This window comes from Convolutriloba macropyga, chromosome 7 (assembly GCF_964194025.1).
Source record: "Convolutriloba macropyga chromosome 7, txConMacr16.3, whole genome shotgun sequence".
Lineage (NCBI taxonomy): Eukaryota > Metazoa > Xenacoelomorpha > Acoela > Convolutidae > Convolutriloba > Convolutriloba macropyga.
The window spans coordinates 16,199,019-16,214,052 of NC_134474.1; the positions used below are offsets into that span (position 1 = coordinate 16,199,019).

The 15,034-nt window shown below is 32.8% G+C and overlaps 1 protein-coding gene across 3 annotated transcripts in view; it reads right to left on the minus strand.

Annotated features, from left to right (window-relative positions):
• The window catches only part of LOC142342641 (uncharacterized), a 22,650-nt gene extending 12,190 nt beyond the window's left edge, over positions 1 to 10,460 (minus strand). For 2 of the 3 annotated variants that reach the window (XM_075394079.1, XM_075394078.1), the window contains exon 1: positions 10,244 to 10,460. In XM_075394079.1, the coding sequence (XP_075250194.1) occupies positions 10,244 to 10,454 (211 nt within the window). In that variant the 5' untranslated portion in view covers positions 10,455 to 10,460. The remainder of the gene's footprint in view (positions 1 to 10,243) is intronic. The other variant, XM_075394080.1, reaches the window with a different exon arrangement.
• Positions 10,461 to 15,034: the final 4,574 nt, after the last annotated feature.

The following is a 15,034-nucleotide window of genomic DNA, read 5'->3' on the forward strand; positions in this document are numbered from 1 at the left end:
TGTAACTTAACTCACAAATAAGAAGTCTCAAAGACTTTTGTTGATTCAAACATTGAACGTCCATAGAACGGGATCTCAAAACAATCGTTCACTTGACAAAATAGTATCCATTAAATCATTATATGCAGTTTTGCTTATTTGTCTTTCTGGGTACTCAAATTTCACTCTGAATTGTTTTCCGGGTTTTGTGATCTTCATGAGATGCAAATTAAATTCAATTACATTTTAGAAAATGAAATACGGAGCCCCTAAGGTTTTATAGCTGTTAATCCGTATCCTATTCATTACTCTGATATTTCAGAACTTGTCTTATATAACATTCACTTTTCAAATAATCAGCACTTTTGATTCAGATCCAGAACTCTTTTTTGATGGAACTTTCAAAAAGGAATTTTTATTCAACCATTTTCTCTCTGATAAGTTCCTAAATAAAATGCCCAGGATCTATTAGTTGGCCTGTTTCACATTTTTTGCGGTTGAATTATACGGTGAAACGGATTGTAAGATATCAGGCAAAAGCACCTCCTGCCTTGCAAAGGAAAATTTTCGGGCTCAGAATTTTTGCCAAATCAGACAATTACTATAGAGGACACAAAATCTGTCCTCAAAATCAACTTCACAGTATCATGTAACTTTCTGAAACGCAAATTTTTGTGGAAAAAGTAAAACTAAAGCATTGCGAACTTTTAAAGTAATTTATTAGTTGACCTAACCACATTTAGCTATCAGTGGATAAATAATATCTGTAGTGATGCGAATTGCTCATAATTGAATAATAGTTAATTCTTCAAAGAATAAAAACAATGTATTTATGGAAAACTATTCTCTTGCTAAGACAGCTGTTAGGGACATGTCGATTTGGACATACTGCCTTTGTGTTTTAAGTGGTATTCGCCTGATTTATCAACATTTTTGTCTATGAATAACAAAATTGCTTAATTTATTACGCCTCAATTCACCATTTAAATCACTCGAAAAAAATTGTTTTGAACGATCTGTATGACCAAAATCTTTAAAGGGAAAAGTATTTTTCTCTCAGAAAAAAAAAACTCAAAAAAATTTTCAGTCTCGTTAAAAAAATTCTGTTACGCGGAGACGCCCGATCGTTTTTGTCAATATGAAAACTTAGGAATAAAAAATACAAAATGCATTTACCAATAAACTTGTTCAAAAGCCCACTTTCAACCTTTGATTAACAAACGCGCTATTTTTGAACTTTATGTTCCGACCCCACTTGTGGGTCTTTTGTTCACTCATACACTCAAATGGGTTTTTTTGTTCAGACAATTTTCACCGATCGATATATTCATCGTAGAGAAATGTGAGTGGTATCATTAAAGAGCTCGTCCAGCGTAAAATTCAAAATTAAAAAGATGGTTCAGCGTAGAAAAGCTGGTTCAGCGTAGAACTCAAAATAAGATTTTTTTTATTTTCGTTTTTTTTCGACGAGTTATCGAGGATTGAAGTTTTGTGTGAACACGGGATATTTGTTCAATTTTAGTGTAATTTTTCTTCAAATGAAAAATTTTTCTGGAAAAAATATTTCAAAATTAAATTTCACGCCAAAAATTGAACCAATTTTGTGTTCCTTATAGACCCAAGGCGACAAAAAGATTAGTTCTGGTCTCATAGGGAAAATCACTATTAAAAAAATCGAATTCTATTTGAGAGCTCTTTTTCATAAAGTTTCTCTTTTTTGCTTGTTTAAGTCAACTAGAGACAAGTCATTTTTCGTATCGAGGTTCCGTCGAGGTTCGTAATTTTAAACAAAATTTTGAATCTATTTTTGAGGTCTACTAACTTTTTGGAGTCCTATGGCATGGACTCATTGACCAACAGTGCAATATGTTCCGTATTGAACATTAAGTGAACATATCTACTGAGTTGAGTGGACAGCTAATGGCTGTCAAAACTTTAAAATTTTGAAGATTTTTTTGAACATTAACCAATCGTAAAGTTTTTTCACGAATTGTTAGTCGGTCTCAGTATTGACAGGTCCCACTTGCTTTCTAATGCAACTAAAATTAATCTGGTTAGCGGATTTACCTTCTAATTATGTGCTATATGACTTCAATGACACAAGATTTCAAAAAAAATTTAAAAAATTTTGTAAATTTTTATATTATTGGTTACTTTTGAAATCTTATAACATTATCCAAATATTGATATCTCCCATTGGCTTGAAGAAAACGTTCAGTGGATTACAGATAAAGATCTCACGGTAAAGGTTATTGTTTAAATGGCTTCGACATTTTCTTGCACTTTTCTACTGAATTTTTCGTTTTTGCCTGTTTTTGTTGTTGTTTTCATAGTCATCAGACTTATTGTGATGTCTTGTTGATTACCTATGTATGACAAACACTTTATTAGAGTATATTTGAGCCTATTTAATGAATTCCGTTGAAAGCTATTGAATATAATGGCTGTTATGACTTGAAGATAACTTTTCGAAATTTTTTTTGAACATTAAACATTCTTAAACTTTTTTCTGAACTGTTAGTCGGTCTCAGTATTGAGAGGACCCACTTGCTTACTACTGCAACTAAAATTAATCTGGTTAGCGGATTTATCTTCTAATTATATGTTATATGACTTCAATGACACACGATTTCAAAAAAATTTTGTAAATTTTTGTATTATTGGTTACTTTTGAAATCTTATAACATTATCCAAAAATTGATATCTCCCATTGGCTTAAAGAAGACGTTCAGTGGATTACAGATAAAGTTCTCACAATAAAGCTTATTGTTTAAATGGCTTCGACACTTTCTTCTAGCACTTTTCTACGAATTTTTCGTTTTTGCCTGTTTTTGTTGTTGTTTTCATAGTCATAAGACTTATTGTGATGTCTTATTGATTATCTATGCATAAAAAACACCCCTGTACTCCCATTAGGGCATATTTGAGCGTATTTAATGACTTCCGTTGAAAGCTATTAAATATAATGGCTGTTATGACTTGAAGATAATTTTTCGAAAATTTTTTTGAACATTAAACATTCTTAAACTTTTTTCTGAACTGTTAGTCGGTCTCAGTATTGAGAGGACCCACTTGCTTACTACTGCAACTAAAATTAATCTGGTTAGCGGATTTATCTTCTAATTATATGTTATATGACTTCAATGACACACGATTTCAAAAAAAATTTTAAAAATTTTGTAAATTTTTGTATTATTGGTTACTTTTGAAATCTTATAACATTATCCAAAAATTGATATCTCCCATTGACTTAAAGAAGACGTTCAGTGGATTACAGATAAAGTTCTCACAATAAGGCTTATTGTTTAAATGGCTTCGACACTTCTAGCACTTTTCTACGAATTTTTCGTTTTTGCCTGTTTTTGTTGTTGTTTTCATAGTCATAAGACTTATTGTGATGCCTTATTGATTATCAATGCATAACAAACACCCCTGTACTCCCATTAGGGCATATTTGAGCGTATTTAATGACTTCCGTTGAAAGCTATTAAATATAATGGCTGTTAAGGCTTAAAGATAATTTTTCGAAAATTTTTTTGAACATTAACAATTCTTAAACTTTTTTCCGAACTGTTAGTCGGTCTCAGTATTGAGAGGACCCACTTGCTTTCTACTGCAACTAAAATTAATCTGGTTAGCGGATTTACCTTCTAATTATGTGCTATATGACTTCAATGACACAAGATTTCAAAAAAAAATTTAAAAAATTTTGTAAATTTTTGTATTATTGGTTACTTTTGAAATCTTATAACATTATCCAAATATCGATATCTCCCATTGGCTTAAAGGAGACGTTCAGTGGATTACAGATAAAGTTCTCACAATAAAGCTTATTGTTTAAATGGCTTCGACACTTTCTTCTAGCACTTTTCTACGAATTTTTCGTTTTTGCCTGTTTTTGTTGTTGTTTTCATAGTCATAAGACTTATTGTGATGTCTTATTGATTATTTATGCATGACAAACACCCCTTACTTCCATTAGGGCAAATTTGAGCGTATTTAATGACTTCCGTTGAAAGCTATTAAATATAATGGCTGTTAAGGCTTAAAGATAATTTTCGAAAATTTTTTTGAACATTAACAATTCTTAAACTTTTTTCTGAACTGTTAGTCGGTCTCAGTATTGAGAGGACCCACTTGCTTTCTACTGCAACTAAAATTGATCTGGCTAGCGGATTTACCTTCTAATTATGTGCTATATGACTTCAATGACACAAGATTTCAAAAAAAATTAAAAAATTTTGTAAATTTTTGTATTATTGGTTACTTTTGAAATCTTATAACATTATCCAAATATTGATAGCTCCCATTGGCTTAAAGAAGACGTTCAGTGGATTACAGATAAAGTTCCCACGGTAAAGGTTATTGTTTAAATGGCTTCGACACTTTCTTCTAGCACTTTTCTACGAATTTTTCGTTTTTGCCTGTTTTTGTTGTTGTTTTCATAGTCATAAGACTTATTGTGATGTCTTATTGATTATCTATGCATGACAAACACCGCTGTACTTCCATTAGGGCAAATTTGAGCGTATTTAATGACTTCCGTTGAAAGCTATTAAATATAATGGCTGTTAAGGCTTAAAGATAATTTTCGAAAATTTTATTGAACATTAACAATTCTTAAACTTTTTTCTGAACTGTTAGTCGGTCTCAGTATTGAGAGGACCCACTTGCTTTCTACTGCAACTAAAATTGATCTGGTTAGCGGATTTACCTTCTAATTATGTGCTATATGACTTCAATGACACAAGATTTCAAAAAAAAATTTAAAAAATTTTGTAAATTTTTGTATTATTGGTTACTTTTGAAATCTTATAACATTATCCAAATATTGATAGCTCCCATTGGCTTAAAGAAGACGTTCAGTGGATTACAGATAAAGTTCCCACGGTAAAGGTTATTGTTTAAATGGCTTCGACATTTTCTTGCACTTTTCTACTGAATTTTTCGTTTTTGCCTGTTTTTCTTGTTGTTTTCATAGTCATCAGACTTATTGTGATGTCTTGTTGATTACCTATGTATGACAAACACTTTATTAGAGTATATTTGAGCGTATTTAATGAATTCCGTTGAAAGCTATTGAATATAATGGCTGTTATGACTTGAAGATAACTTTTCGAAAATTTTTTTGAACATTAAACATTCTTAAACTTTTTTCTGAACTGTTAGTCGGTCTCAGAATTGAGAGGACCCACTTGCTTTCTACTGCAACTAAAATTAATCTGGTTAGCGGATTTATCTTCTAATTATATGTTATATGACTTCAATGACACACGATTTCAAAAAAATTTAAAAAATTTTGTAAATTTTTGTATTATTGGTTACTTTTGAAATCTTATAACATTATCCAAAAATTGATATCTCCCATTGGCTTAAAGAAGACGTTCAGTGGATTACAGATAAAGTTCTCACAGTAAAGCTTATTGTTTAAACGGCTTCGACACTTTCTTCTAGCACTTTTCTACGAATTTTTCGTTTTTGCCTGTTTTTGTTGTTGTTTTCATAGTCATAAGACTTATTGTGATGTCTTATTGATTATCTATGCATGACAAACACCGCTGTACTTCCATTAGGGCAAATTTGAGCGTATTTAATGACTTCCGTTGAAAGCTATTAAATATAATGGCTGTTAAGGCTTAAAGATAATTTTCGAAAATTTTATTGAACATTAACAATTCTTAAAGTTTTTTCTGAACTGTTAGTCGGTCTCAGTATTGAGAGGACCCACTTGCTTTCTACTGCAACTAAAATTGATCTGGTTAGCGGATTTACCTTCTAATTATGTGCTATATGACTTCAATGACACAAGATTTCAAAAAAAAATTTAAAAAATTTTGTAAATTTTTGTATTATTGGTTACTTTTGAAATCTTATAACATTATCCAAATATTGATAGCTCCCATTGGCTTAAAGAAGACGTTCAGTGGATTACAGATAAAGTTCCCACGGTAAAGGTTATTGTTTAAATGGCTTCGACATTTTCTTGCACTTTTCTACTGAATTTTTCGTTTTTGCCTGTTTTTCTTGTTGTTTTCATAGTCATCAGACTTATTGTGATGTCTTGTTGATTACCTATGTATGACAAACACTTTATTAGAGTATATTTGAGCGTATTTAATGAATTCCGTTGAAAGCTATTGAATATAATGGCTGTTATGACTTGAAGATAACTTTTCGAAAATTTTTTTGAACATTAAACATTCTTAAACTTTTTTCTGAACTGTTAGTCGGTCTCAGAATTGAGAGGACCCACTTGCTTTCTACTGCAACTAAAATTAATCTGGTTAGCGGATTTATCTTCTAATTATATGTTATATGACTTCAATGACACACGATTTCAAAAAAATTTAAAAAATTTTGTAAATTTTTGTATTATTGGTTACTTTTGAAATCTTATAACATTATCCAAAAATTGATATCTCCCATTGGCTTAAAAAAGACGTTCAGTGGATTACAGATAAAGTTCTCACAGTAAAGCTTATTGTTTAAACGGCTTCGACACTTTCTTCTAGCACTTTTCTACGAATTTTTCGTTTTTGCCTGTTTTTGTTGTTGTTTTCATAGTCATAAGACTTATTGTGATGTCTTATTGATTATCTATGCATGACAAACACTTTATTAGAGTATATTTGAGCGTATTTAATGAATTCCGTTGAAAGCTATTGAATATAATGCCTGTTATGACTTGAAGATAGCTTTTCAAAAATTTTTTTTGAACATTAAACATTCTTAAACTTTTTTCTGAACTGTTAGTCAGTCTCAGTATTGACAGGACCCACCTGCTTTCTCCTGCAACTAATTTTTATCTTGTTATTTTCATCTTCTAATTATTGGTTATATGACTTCAATGACACAAGAATCCAATTTTTTAATTTTTTGATATTTTCGTATTATTGGTTACTTTTAAACTCTTATCACATTATCCAAAAATTATACACATTTTCCAAACATTACTCTAATTCCATTGGCCTAGAGAAGACGTGCAGTGGATCACACTTAAAGGTTTCAGAGAAAATCTAATGGTTTAATTGCTTTCGACAATTTCTTCTCGCACTTTTCTACTGAATTTTGGTTTTTGCCAGTTTTTGTTGTAGTTTTCATATTCAAAAAACTTATTGTGATGACTCATTGATTATCTAAGCATGACAACATCCTTTTCTTCCCATCGGTTTATATCTGAGCGTAGTTATTGACCTCCGTTAAAAGCTTTTGAGTTTAATGGCTGTTTAACTTTAGATTTTTTCGGAAAATTTTATATGAACATTAACCAATCCAAAACTGTTAGTCTTGGATTGGTTATGTTTTTTCGTGAACTGTTAGTCAGTCTCAGAACTGACCAAACCCGTTATTTTTACTGCAGCCAAAATTAATCTGGTTAGTAGTTTCATCTTCTATCTTCTACCTATTAGTTTTAAAATTTCAATGCCATGAGATTTCATAATTTTTTTTAACTTTTCTTATTTTTGGATCTTTTTGAAACCTTGTCACATTATTTTAGCAATGATAGTTCAAATTGGTTTAGGGAAGACGTTCAACGGATGATAGATAAGGTTTTCAGAGAAGAGCTGACAATTTAAATTGCTTCGACACTTTCTTCTGTCACTTTTCTACTGAATTTTTGGTTTTTGCCAGTCTTTGTTGTTGTTTTCACAGTCATTAACTTGTTGTAAGGTCCTATTGATGAATTATGAAAAGGAAACAAACTTGTTGTCCCATCGAGGCTTAACTTAGCGTGTTTACTGGCTTGCGTTGAAAGCTAATGTATTCAATGGTGTTGATAATACGAGTTTTCTCAAAAATTTCGTGGTTCAAACGTATTTGTTCATATTTGTTGATTTTTGATGTTATATTGATAAAAAAGAATCCCATTGTTCTTAAAAATCAATAGAATGTTTTTTGTGAAAAATTCACTTTTTATTGCCTTCGGAACTTTTCTCGATCAATTTTTTTCGTGAATTTGCTGTTTTTGTTCTTTAGGTAGCTGTAACTTGCTGACAGGTCTCATAATCATGTAATTGAGGATTGAATGAATGATGTTACCGGAAGCAGTCTATTTAAAGCGATTAGTCTTAAAGTTTAAGATATAAATTTCAAATAATTTTCAAGTTTTTCAGTTTTGTTGTTCTTTTCGTCAAATTCTAACTTGTATTTCAAAAAATAGCATATCTACTGATATTATTTGTCAATGATGTTTTGTTTGATGGACAATATGCGTTTTTTTTAAAAAACCGTTTTTTCAGTGGTCAATTTTTGTGTTTCGTTTTTCTCTTCTTTCAGAACAATCGCGTAATAACAGATCCCAATGGTTTTCAAATAGGGCACAAGTAAACTTATTTAATCTCTCAGTATAAATCCTTCATTTGAATTAGTAGAAGCGACAATTGAATTAAAAAACACAATATTCAGACAATAGCTAATGATTTTAATGGTAGCAATATCTTGTGTTTTCGCAAATCGTTTGTAATTTTTAGAAGTTTTTTTCGTTTTTATGGCTTAGTTTAACCAAAGACAGGTCCTTCTGGTTTTCTAATGACTCAGTATTTTATTAAGAACTATTTAGTTAAAAGCTAATGATTTTAAAGACTTTTGCAATTTCTTGGTTTAAAAAACGCTGACTAATTTTTGAATTTCGCCTCATTGTTCGTTCTCTTTGTCGACTTATTATCTAGTCTCATTAGGAAAGCTTTCCATCTGCTGTTTAGTTAGGAAAAATTAAATTTGTGTAGCTAAGGTTTTACCTGATTGCATTTTGACGTTGTTTACTAGGTGCTTTTACATTTAGATACTGAGTTGTTGCCGGTAATTTTTTTTAGTTTTTTTGTATTTTTTTCGCGTAGTCTTTTTATTGGCAGATCTTGTGAGTGCTGTAATGAGGCATGACATTATATAATTCAATTAGTAGTTTGGATGTGAAACGATTTTTTAAAACTCAAACATCTAATTTTGTTATCTCTTCATTTGGTTGACAATTAAGTCAAAAATGTAGTTGAGCTCGGGTCGGAACATCATGTGCGAACGCACATTAACGACGGCTTAGGGCTCCTTCTTGGACCCCATCTCCGCTCTCGCATGGGTTTTTCTACGTAGTTTTTGGGAGTTCTTCTCTGGTCTTAGAGCGTGGGGTACACCCACTTCCTCATGACCCTTACAATTTTTTTAAATTAGAACTAAATAAAGCATTTAAGTCAGATGACATCATTAGGAATCTCACAAGACGATGTTTAATACAGTTCCTCTGCCTTGTTTCGAGGGCATGTTCACGATATTAGAACTTTCAACAAATCAAACGCAATGATAACACCCGCGAAAAACCCTCTTTCTCAAAACTGATTGCCAAGAATTCGCAACCAAGAGCTATAGCAAATAAAAAGGGGAAGCCAAACGAGTAAAATATATAATTTAAAGCCGAAAGAAAGAAAACTTACAGCCATCCGAAGAGCTTCATGCAAATTACAACTAGAAAATACTTTGGCGGAAAGTATGAAACCCAAAGATTGCACTTAAAATTTTATTAACCTTGAAAAACATTTATTTACCGTTTGAAGAGATGCGACAGCAGATACCTGAGCACGGTTAAAAATTCCTTATTTCTAGGTACGCGATGTCGATCACTGATTTGATTAAAATCTCATTGTTCGTTCTCTTTGTCGACTTATTATCTAGTCTCATTAGGAAAGCTTTCCATCTGCTGTTTAGTTAGGAAAAATTAAATTTGTGTAGCTAAGGTTTTACCTGATTGCATTTTGACGTTGTTTACTAGGTGCTTTTACATTTAGATAATGAGTTGTTGCCGGTAATTTTTTTTAGTTTTTTGTTTTTTTTCGCGTAGTCTTTTTATTGGCAGATCTTGTGAGTGCTGTAATGAGGCATGGCATTATGTAATTCAATTAGTAGTTTGGATGTGAAACGATTTTTTAAAACTCAAACATCTATTTTTGTTATCTCTTCATTTGGTTGACAGTTAAGTCAAAAATGTAGTTGAGCTCGGGTCGGAACATCATGTGCGAACGCACATTAACGAGCCTCCTTGTTCTATATAGTGGAGAACGAAGCGCAGATATAGTTAACCAAAATAGCCGAAAAAACAACGGGAGAGCCTGTGGGTAAAACTTTTGACGCACTAGTTGCTCCAACTAACTAATATTCATTGTATTCATCTTGATATAATCTGCAAAATATCGCCCACTTCGGTTCATAAATTATTTCGGTAGGAAGATACTCTTTAACGAAAGTTGCATCATATATATCTTTGGCAATTGTTTACCGTCAAAACTACGTTCCTTCAACACCATAGGGAACTGGAGTAAACATTGGTTAACTGTGCTGTAGAAGAACTTAGAGGCTGCTCGCAGACACCGTATATAGTATCCACTGCTGTCCACATTCCAATAAGGTTTTTCCGGCTCAATTAACATTCTGCAAATCAATTCCCACACATTATGTGGAATACGATAAACAATCGGGCAATCATCCATTAGAATCTGAAAATATTGTCAAGACTTAAACTTCATTTTTTATGAGCAACTAACATTTCGTGATGGTACTGAAATAAATTGCAGTATATGCTTTCCTCAAAACACAGCTTCGCAATATGAAAGTGCATACAAGTCCTCAAGTTTAAACGTCGAGATCGGCGGTCATTATGAAATCTTCGAAGGAAAATATTATTGAAATATTAACAAATTGTCCAACAATCTGCAAATAAACAAAAACGGCACTAGTTGACTTATATTAAAAAACAGACTTATACAAACATATACAACAAAACGAACCCAGATACAACAAAATACGTAGACAAAATATGAGAAATATAGACTATTGTGTCGAAAAGCAGTTGCAATCGCCAATTGAATTCATCTCATGGTTAAACTTATCTTGAAATAAATTCAGGTAAGCAGCCTAATTTTTGGCATGTCAAAAAGTGATCCGATAACGAGTATTTTATTTGTTCAGCAACTTTCTCCAAGCCAAAGTCATCCGCTTAGCATAGGTGCACCAAATACAGCTAAGAATTTTGATTCGAACGAATCGAGAAATTTATCGGTTGACCTTTTCGGCCGAAAGGCTTAGCAGTAGTTGTATACGTTCACGCGAAATAAGTAAGTTTTTTGTGCCTTTTTACACGAAAACGTCACTTGCTCAAACTCCTTGATCAAAGTGTACCAGCAAAAATGAGGGTTATTCAAGTCAATCCTATTCCGTTTCCTAAATGCTGTGCAAATGATTGAATCCTTTTTCATCTCCAAGATTCTTCATTTGCTGGCAAAAATTCTGGGCTTCCATTTTTCTCTAGTAGATTATTGTGTCGAAAAGCGGTTGAAATCGTAAATTCAGATGATCTCATGGATAAACTTATCTTGAAATCAATTAAGATAAAGAGCCTAATTTGTTTTGAATATAACTTCGTTGATCAATTTCTGTTGCTCTCCTGATTGCTTATAGGCGATTTGACTGATATTATGCTTTTTCGCAGAGCCAACGGGGATATCTGTCAAAAGAATATTGGAAACATCACATGGACGAAACTACGATGTTAGAGCTGTCAAGGTAAAGACGGCTTAGGGCTCCTTCTTGAACCCCATCTCCGCTCTCGCACGGGTTTTTCTACGTAGTTTTTGGGAGTTCTTCTACTCCGGTATTAGAACGTGGGGTACACCCACTTTCCTCATGACCCTTACAAATTTTTTAATTAGAACTAAATAAAGCATTTAAGTCAGATGACATCATTAGGAATCGCACAAGACGATCTTTAATACAGTGCCTTTGTCTTGTTTCGAGGGCATGTTCACGATATTAGAACTTTCAACAAATCAAACGCAATGATAACACCCGCGAAAAACAGTCTTTCTCAAAACTGATTGCCAAGAATTCGCAACCAAGAGCTATAGCAAATAAAAAGGGGAAGCCAAACGAGTGGAATATATGTTTTAAAGCAGAATGAAAGAAAACTTACAGCCATCCGAAGAGCTTTATGCAAATTACAACTAGAAAATACTTTGGCGGAAAGTATGAAACCCAAAGATTGCACCTAAAATTTTATTAACCTTGAAAAACATTTATTTACCTTACCGTTTGAAGAGATACGACAGCAGATACCTGAGCACAGGTAAAAATTCCTTATTTCTAGGTACGCGATTTCGTCACTGATTTGATTAACGGATAATAATAAACTGAACAGTCAACACAACTATTATAGTCACTTTGTGAACAGATTTCTATTCACAAGCCGTTTAGAGAAAATGAAGAAACGATGAAACTTACTAAATCTCACTAATAAATATAGTTAGTTGTGGCGAGAAACAATTTAAAGATTAAAATAACTGCAAAAACTATGACTATTTTGTTTATCACCGAATCTAACCATTGAATGTTCAAAAGTTTTAAATAAACGCTATAACCTTTTCTCGCCACTGTATGACGACCACAAATTTAACACAACTCGATTCTCTTCATTTTAGGCAATCAATGTTTTAAAAAGCAGATGTTAATGAAGTGATGGAAAATATAAATTTCTAGAGTCTCTAAGATTAATGTAAAACATCAGAATCTCTTAAGGGATTAAACTTCAATCTCTATCAATCCAGTTAGTCCTCATCAAATTTTCAGTTCGACCGACGGAATCTCAGCTTCAAATGGCATCCTTTCGCTTGAAACTGCTAGGGTACAACTTTTCAACCTTAATTAAAATCCCGTTGATACCCCTTCGGTGTCTGCCAGAAATCAAGTTCTTGTTCCACAATTTCTATTTCTTTTTCAATTTTCTCTATTTCTAGAGAGTTTTCAATCAAGATTTTAAGCAACCATTCTGCATCACCTTACTGAATGCAAATCCAAATGTTGATTTAAGTGGAACGCTTTTGCACCTGAGACGAGTTTGAAAATTACGTTCTTCGAAGTGGAAACTTAGATGGCTATAATTCTTAAGATGATCTATATTTTGTCTGATTGATCATGACTGCGTGACAATTACCATGACATACTTTCCAAGTACAAGAGGACGCCCCAATGTACCCTTTTAAGAGTTCATATCATAAAACATACAAACACGCACTCCAATCCAAACATGACAGGATTCCTTTGAAGTCGTGATTGGTGGCTATAAAAACATTAATTCTGAGGCTCAAATTCCCAATTTGAGAGAGGGCTGTCCCTCTTCTACATACCAGTTCGCAGTTTACCATTAACAGATCAGATAGGCACTAACAGCCTTGCAAATCAAAGCAATACAGCGCCCTTTTGAACGTCATTCGGCCGCCGACCAGCTGTAAATCAACATTTGATACTTTTAATAAACAGGCATAACTAACTGTATAAACAAACACGATAAACGAGCCTCCATTTAACTTGCATTTCGCACGCTAACTATGAGGCCAGAGAATAAAACCGCGAGGCCATGGTGGGTAGATGCAGACGGTGGGGGGGGGGGGGGGGTGGGGGGGGGGGCTTGTTCAGTAGTCGCTTTGCAAAGATTGAGTTCGTACCTAAAACCTCAATTGACGCCGAATTTTGATGAACTGATTAAGACCAAACATAAACAGTTGTGAAAATATTGAGTTTTCAACTGACCTAATAATTGATAAACAGTCGCATTCAGACACATTAAACAGTCTAAGTTTGATCAAGTTATCAATACAACCGGGAGGGATAAATAGTCATGTCGCTCTGTCATAACATACAGTAACATTCGATTGAATTAGCTAAACAAAATTGTCAACTGATAAAATGTCCGGTTTGTTCCAATTAGATATTTGTAAAATACTGGAAACTGAAATATTATACAGTGAATTATCCGGAGTTGAGGTTACCGCTGAAATGTTTCTTTTCAAACGTAGAAGAAGACAATCAACACATTTCCTTCACTGAAATTTGATATATAATTTCTATCGAAATAGATTTGCATGACTTTCAACCGAAAACTACTGAAGATACTTTTTTGAGAAAGACTTCATTTTGGCGGAGCATATATATCGGTAACAGACTAATTATATTTTCGAAAAGCGTAAAATCTGAGCAAATAGTATAAATTATATTGCGCACTGCAATAGAAGAATAAACATACCCGGCAGATTGCCGGAAAATAGCCGCCGTTGATTCCAATAAGCATGATTGGGATTGAACGCATAGAAGATATTGAAAAAAAAAAAGATTTTTGAACAAAAGAATTTTTTAAGTCCGATTTATTTTGATGGCATTGCGTAGTTGAACATACTTCTGTTTCTTAGAGAGAGAGGCTACAGGGGCTACAATCAATACCAATAAGCATAAGAGATGGTAACTAAGACTTATAGGAACGACGCTCAAATAGCGGGTATCTAAAATTGGGCTTTATGGGTTTATCCCGTTTCTATTTCTGACTTCAATTTTTTATACTGACTCTGCTCATTTTGAATTGCTTTGCTGAGCAACTGATGTTCAGATTCACTTTTAGCAGAATGAGAGAAGAGAGAAACTAGCCTAGAGAAGTCAAAAAGATTTCAGGCAAAATGTCGAAAAAGCGGCAAAATGGTAAAGCGAAAAAAAGTTCGACGAAGTAAAAAAAATAGGAGCGCTATAATAGTCGGCTGAGAAGATGAGGGCGGCTATTAATCAGGACAAAGAAACAATATTATTGAAACACAGAGCCATTTTATGAACAATAAAAATCCTTTAGCAAATTCGGGCTCGTTATTTCAATTGAAAAGGGACGTCTATTTTAAAACAGCTGATAAAAGTACACTGAAAAAAATATCAGCTGTCAAAAATTGTTCTCAATGACTACCTTTTCAGAGTGTAAGTCTCACGTTGTATTGACAACAAAAGCTGTTAACTAACCACATCACTTTAGTGACAGGCAGCTGATCTAGCAAATAATAAAAAAACCTTAATATTTCAAAAAATTCTCAATTGGTTTTTAATAATCATCAGTATAAAACAGTTTTCTGGTTCAAGAAGAAGCAACCGGTCCAGCAAAAATGACCGACCACAAATACCAAGAAACAAGTTAATTATTGCTTTAAAAAATAATTTCATCAACTCGGCTGCAATATCTTTCCTATACATTCATTACGTTCTGAAA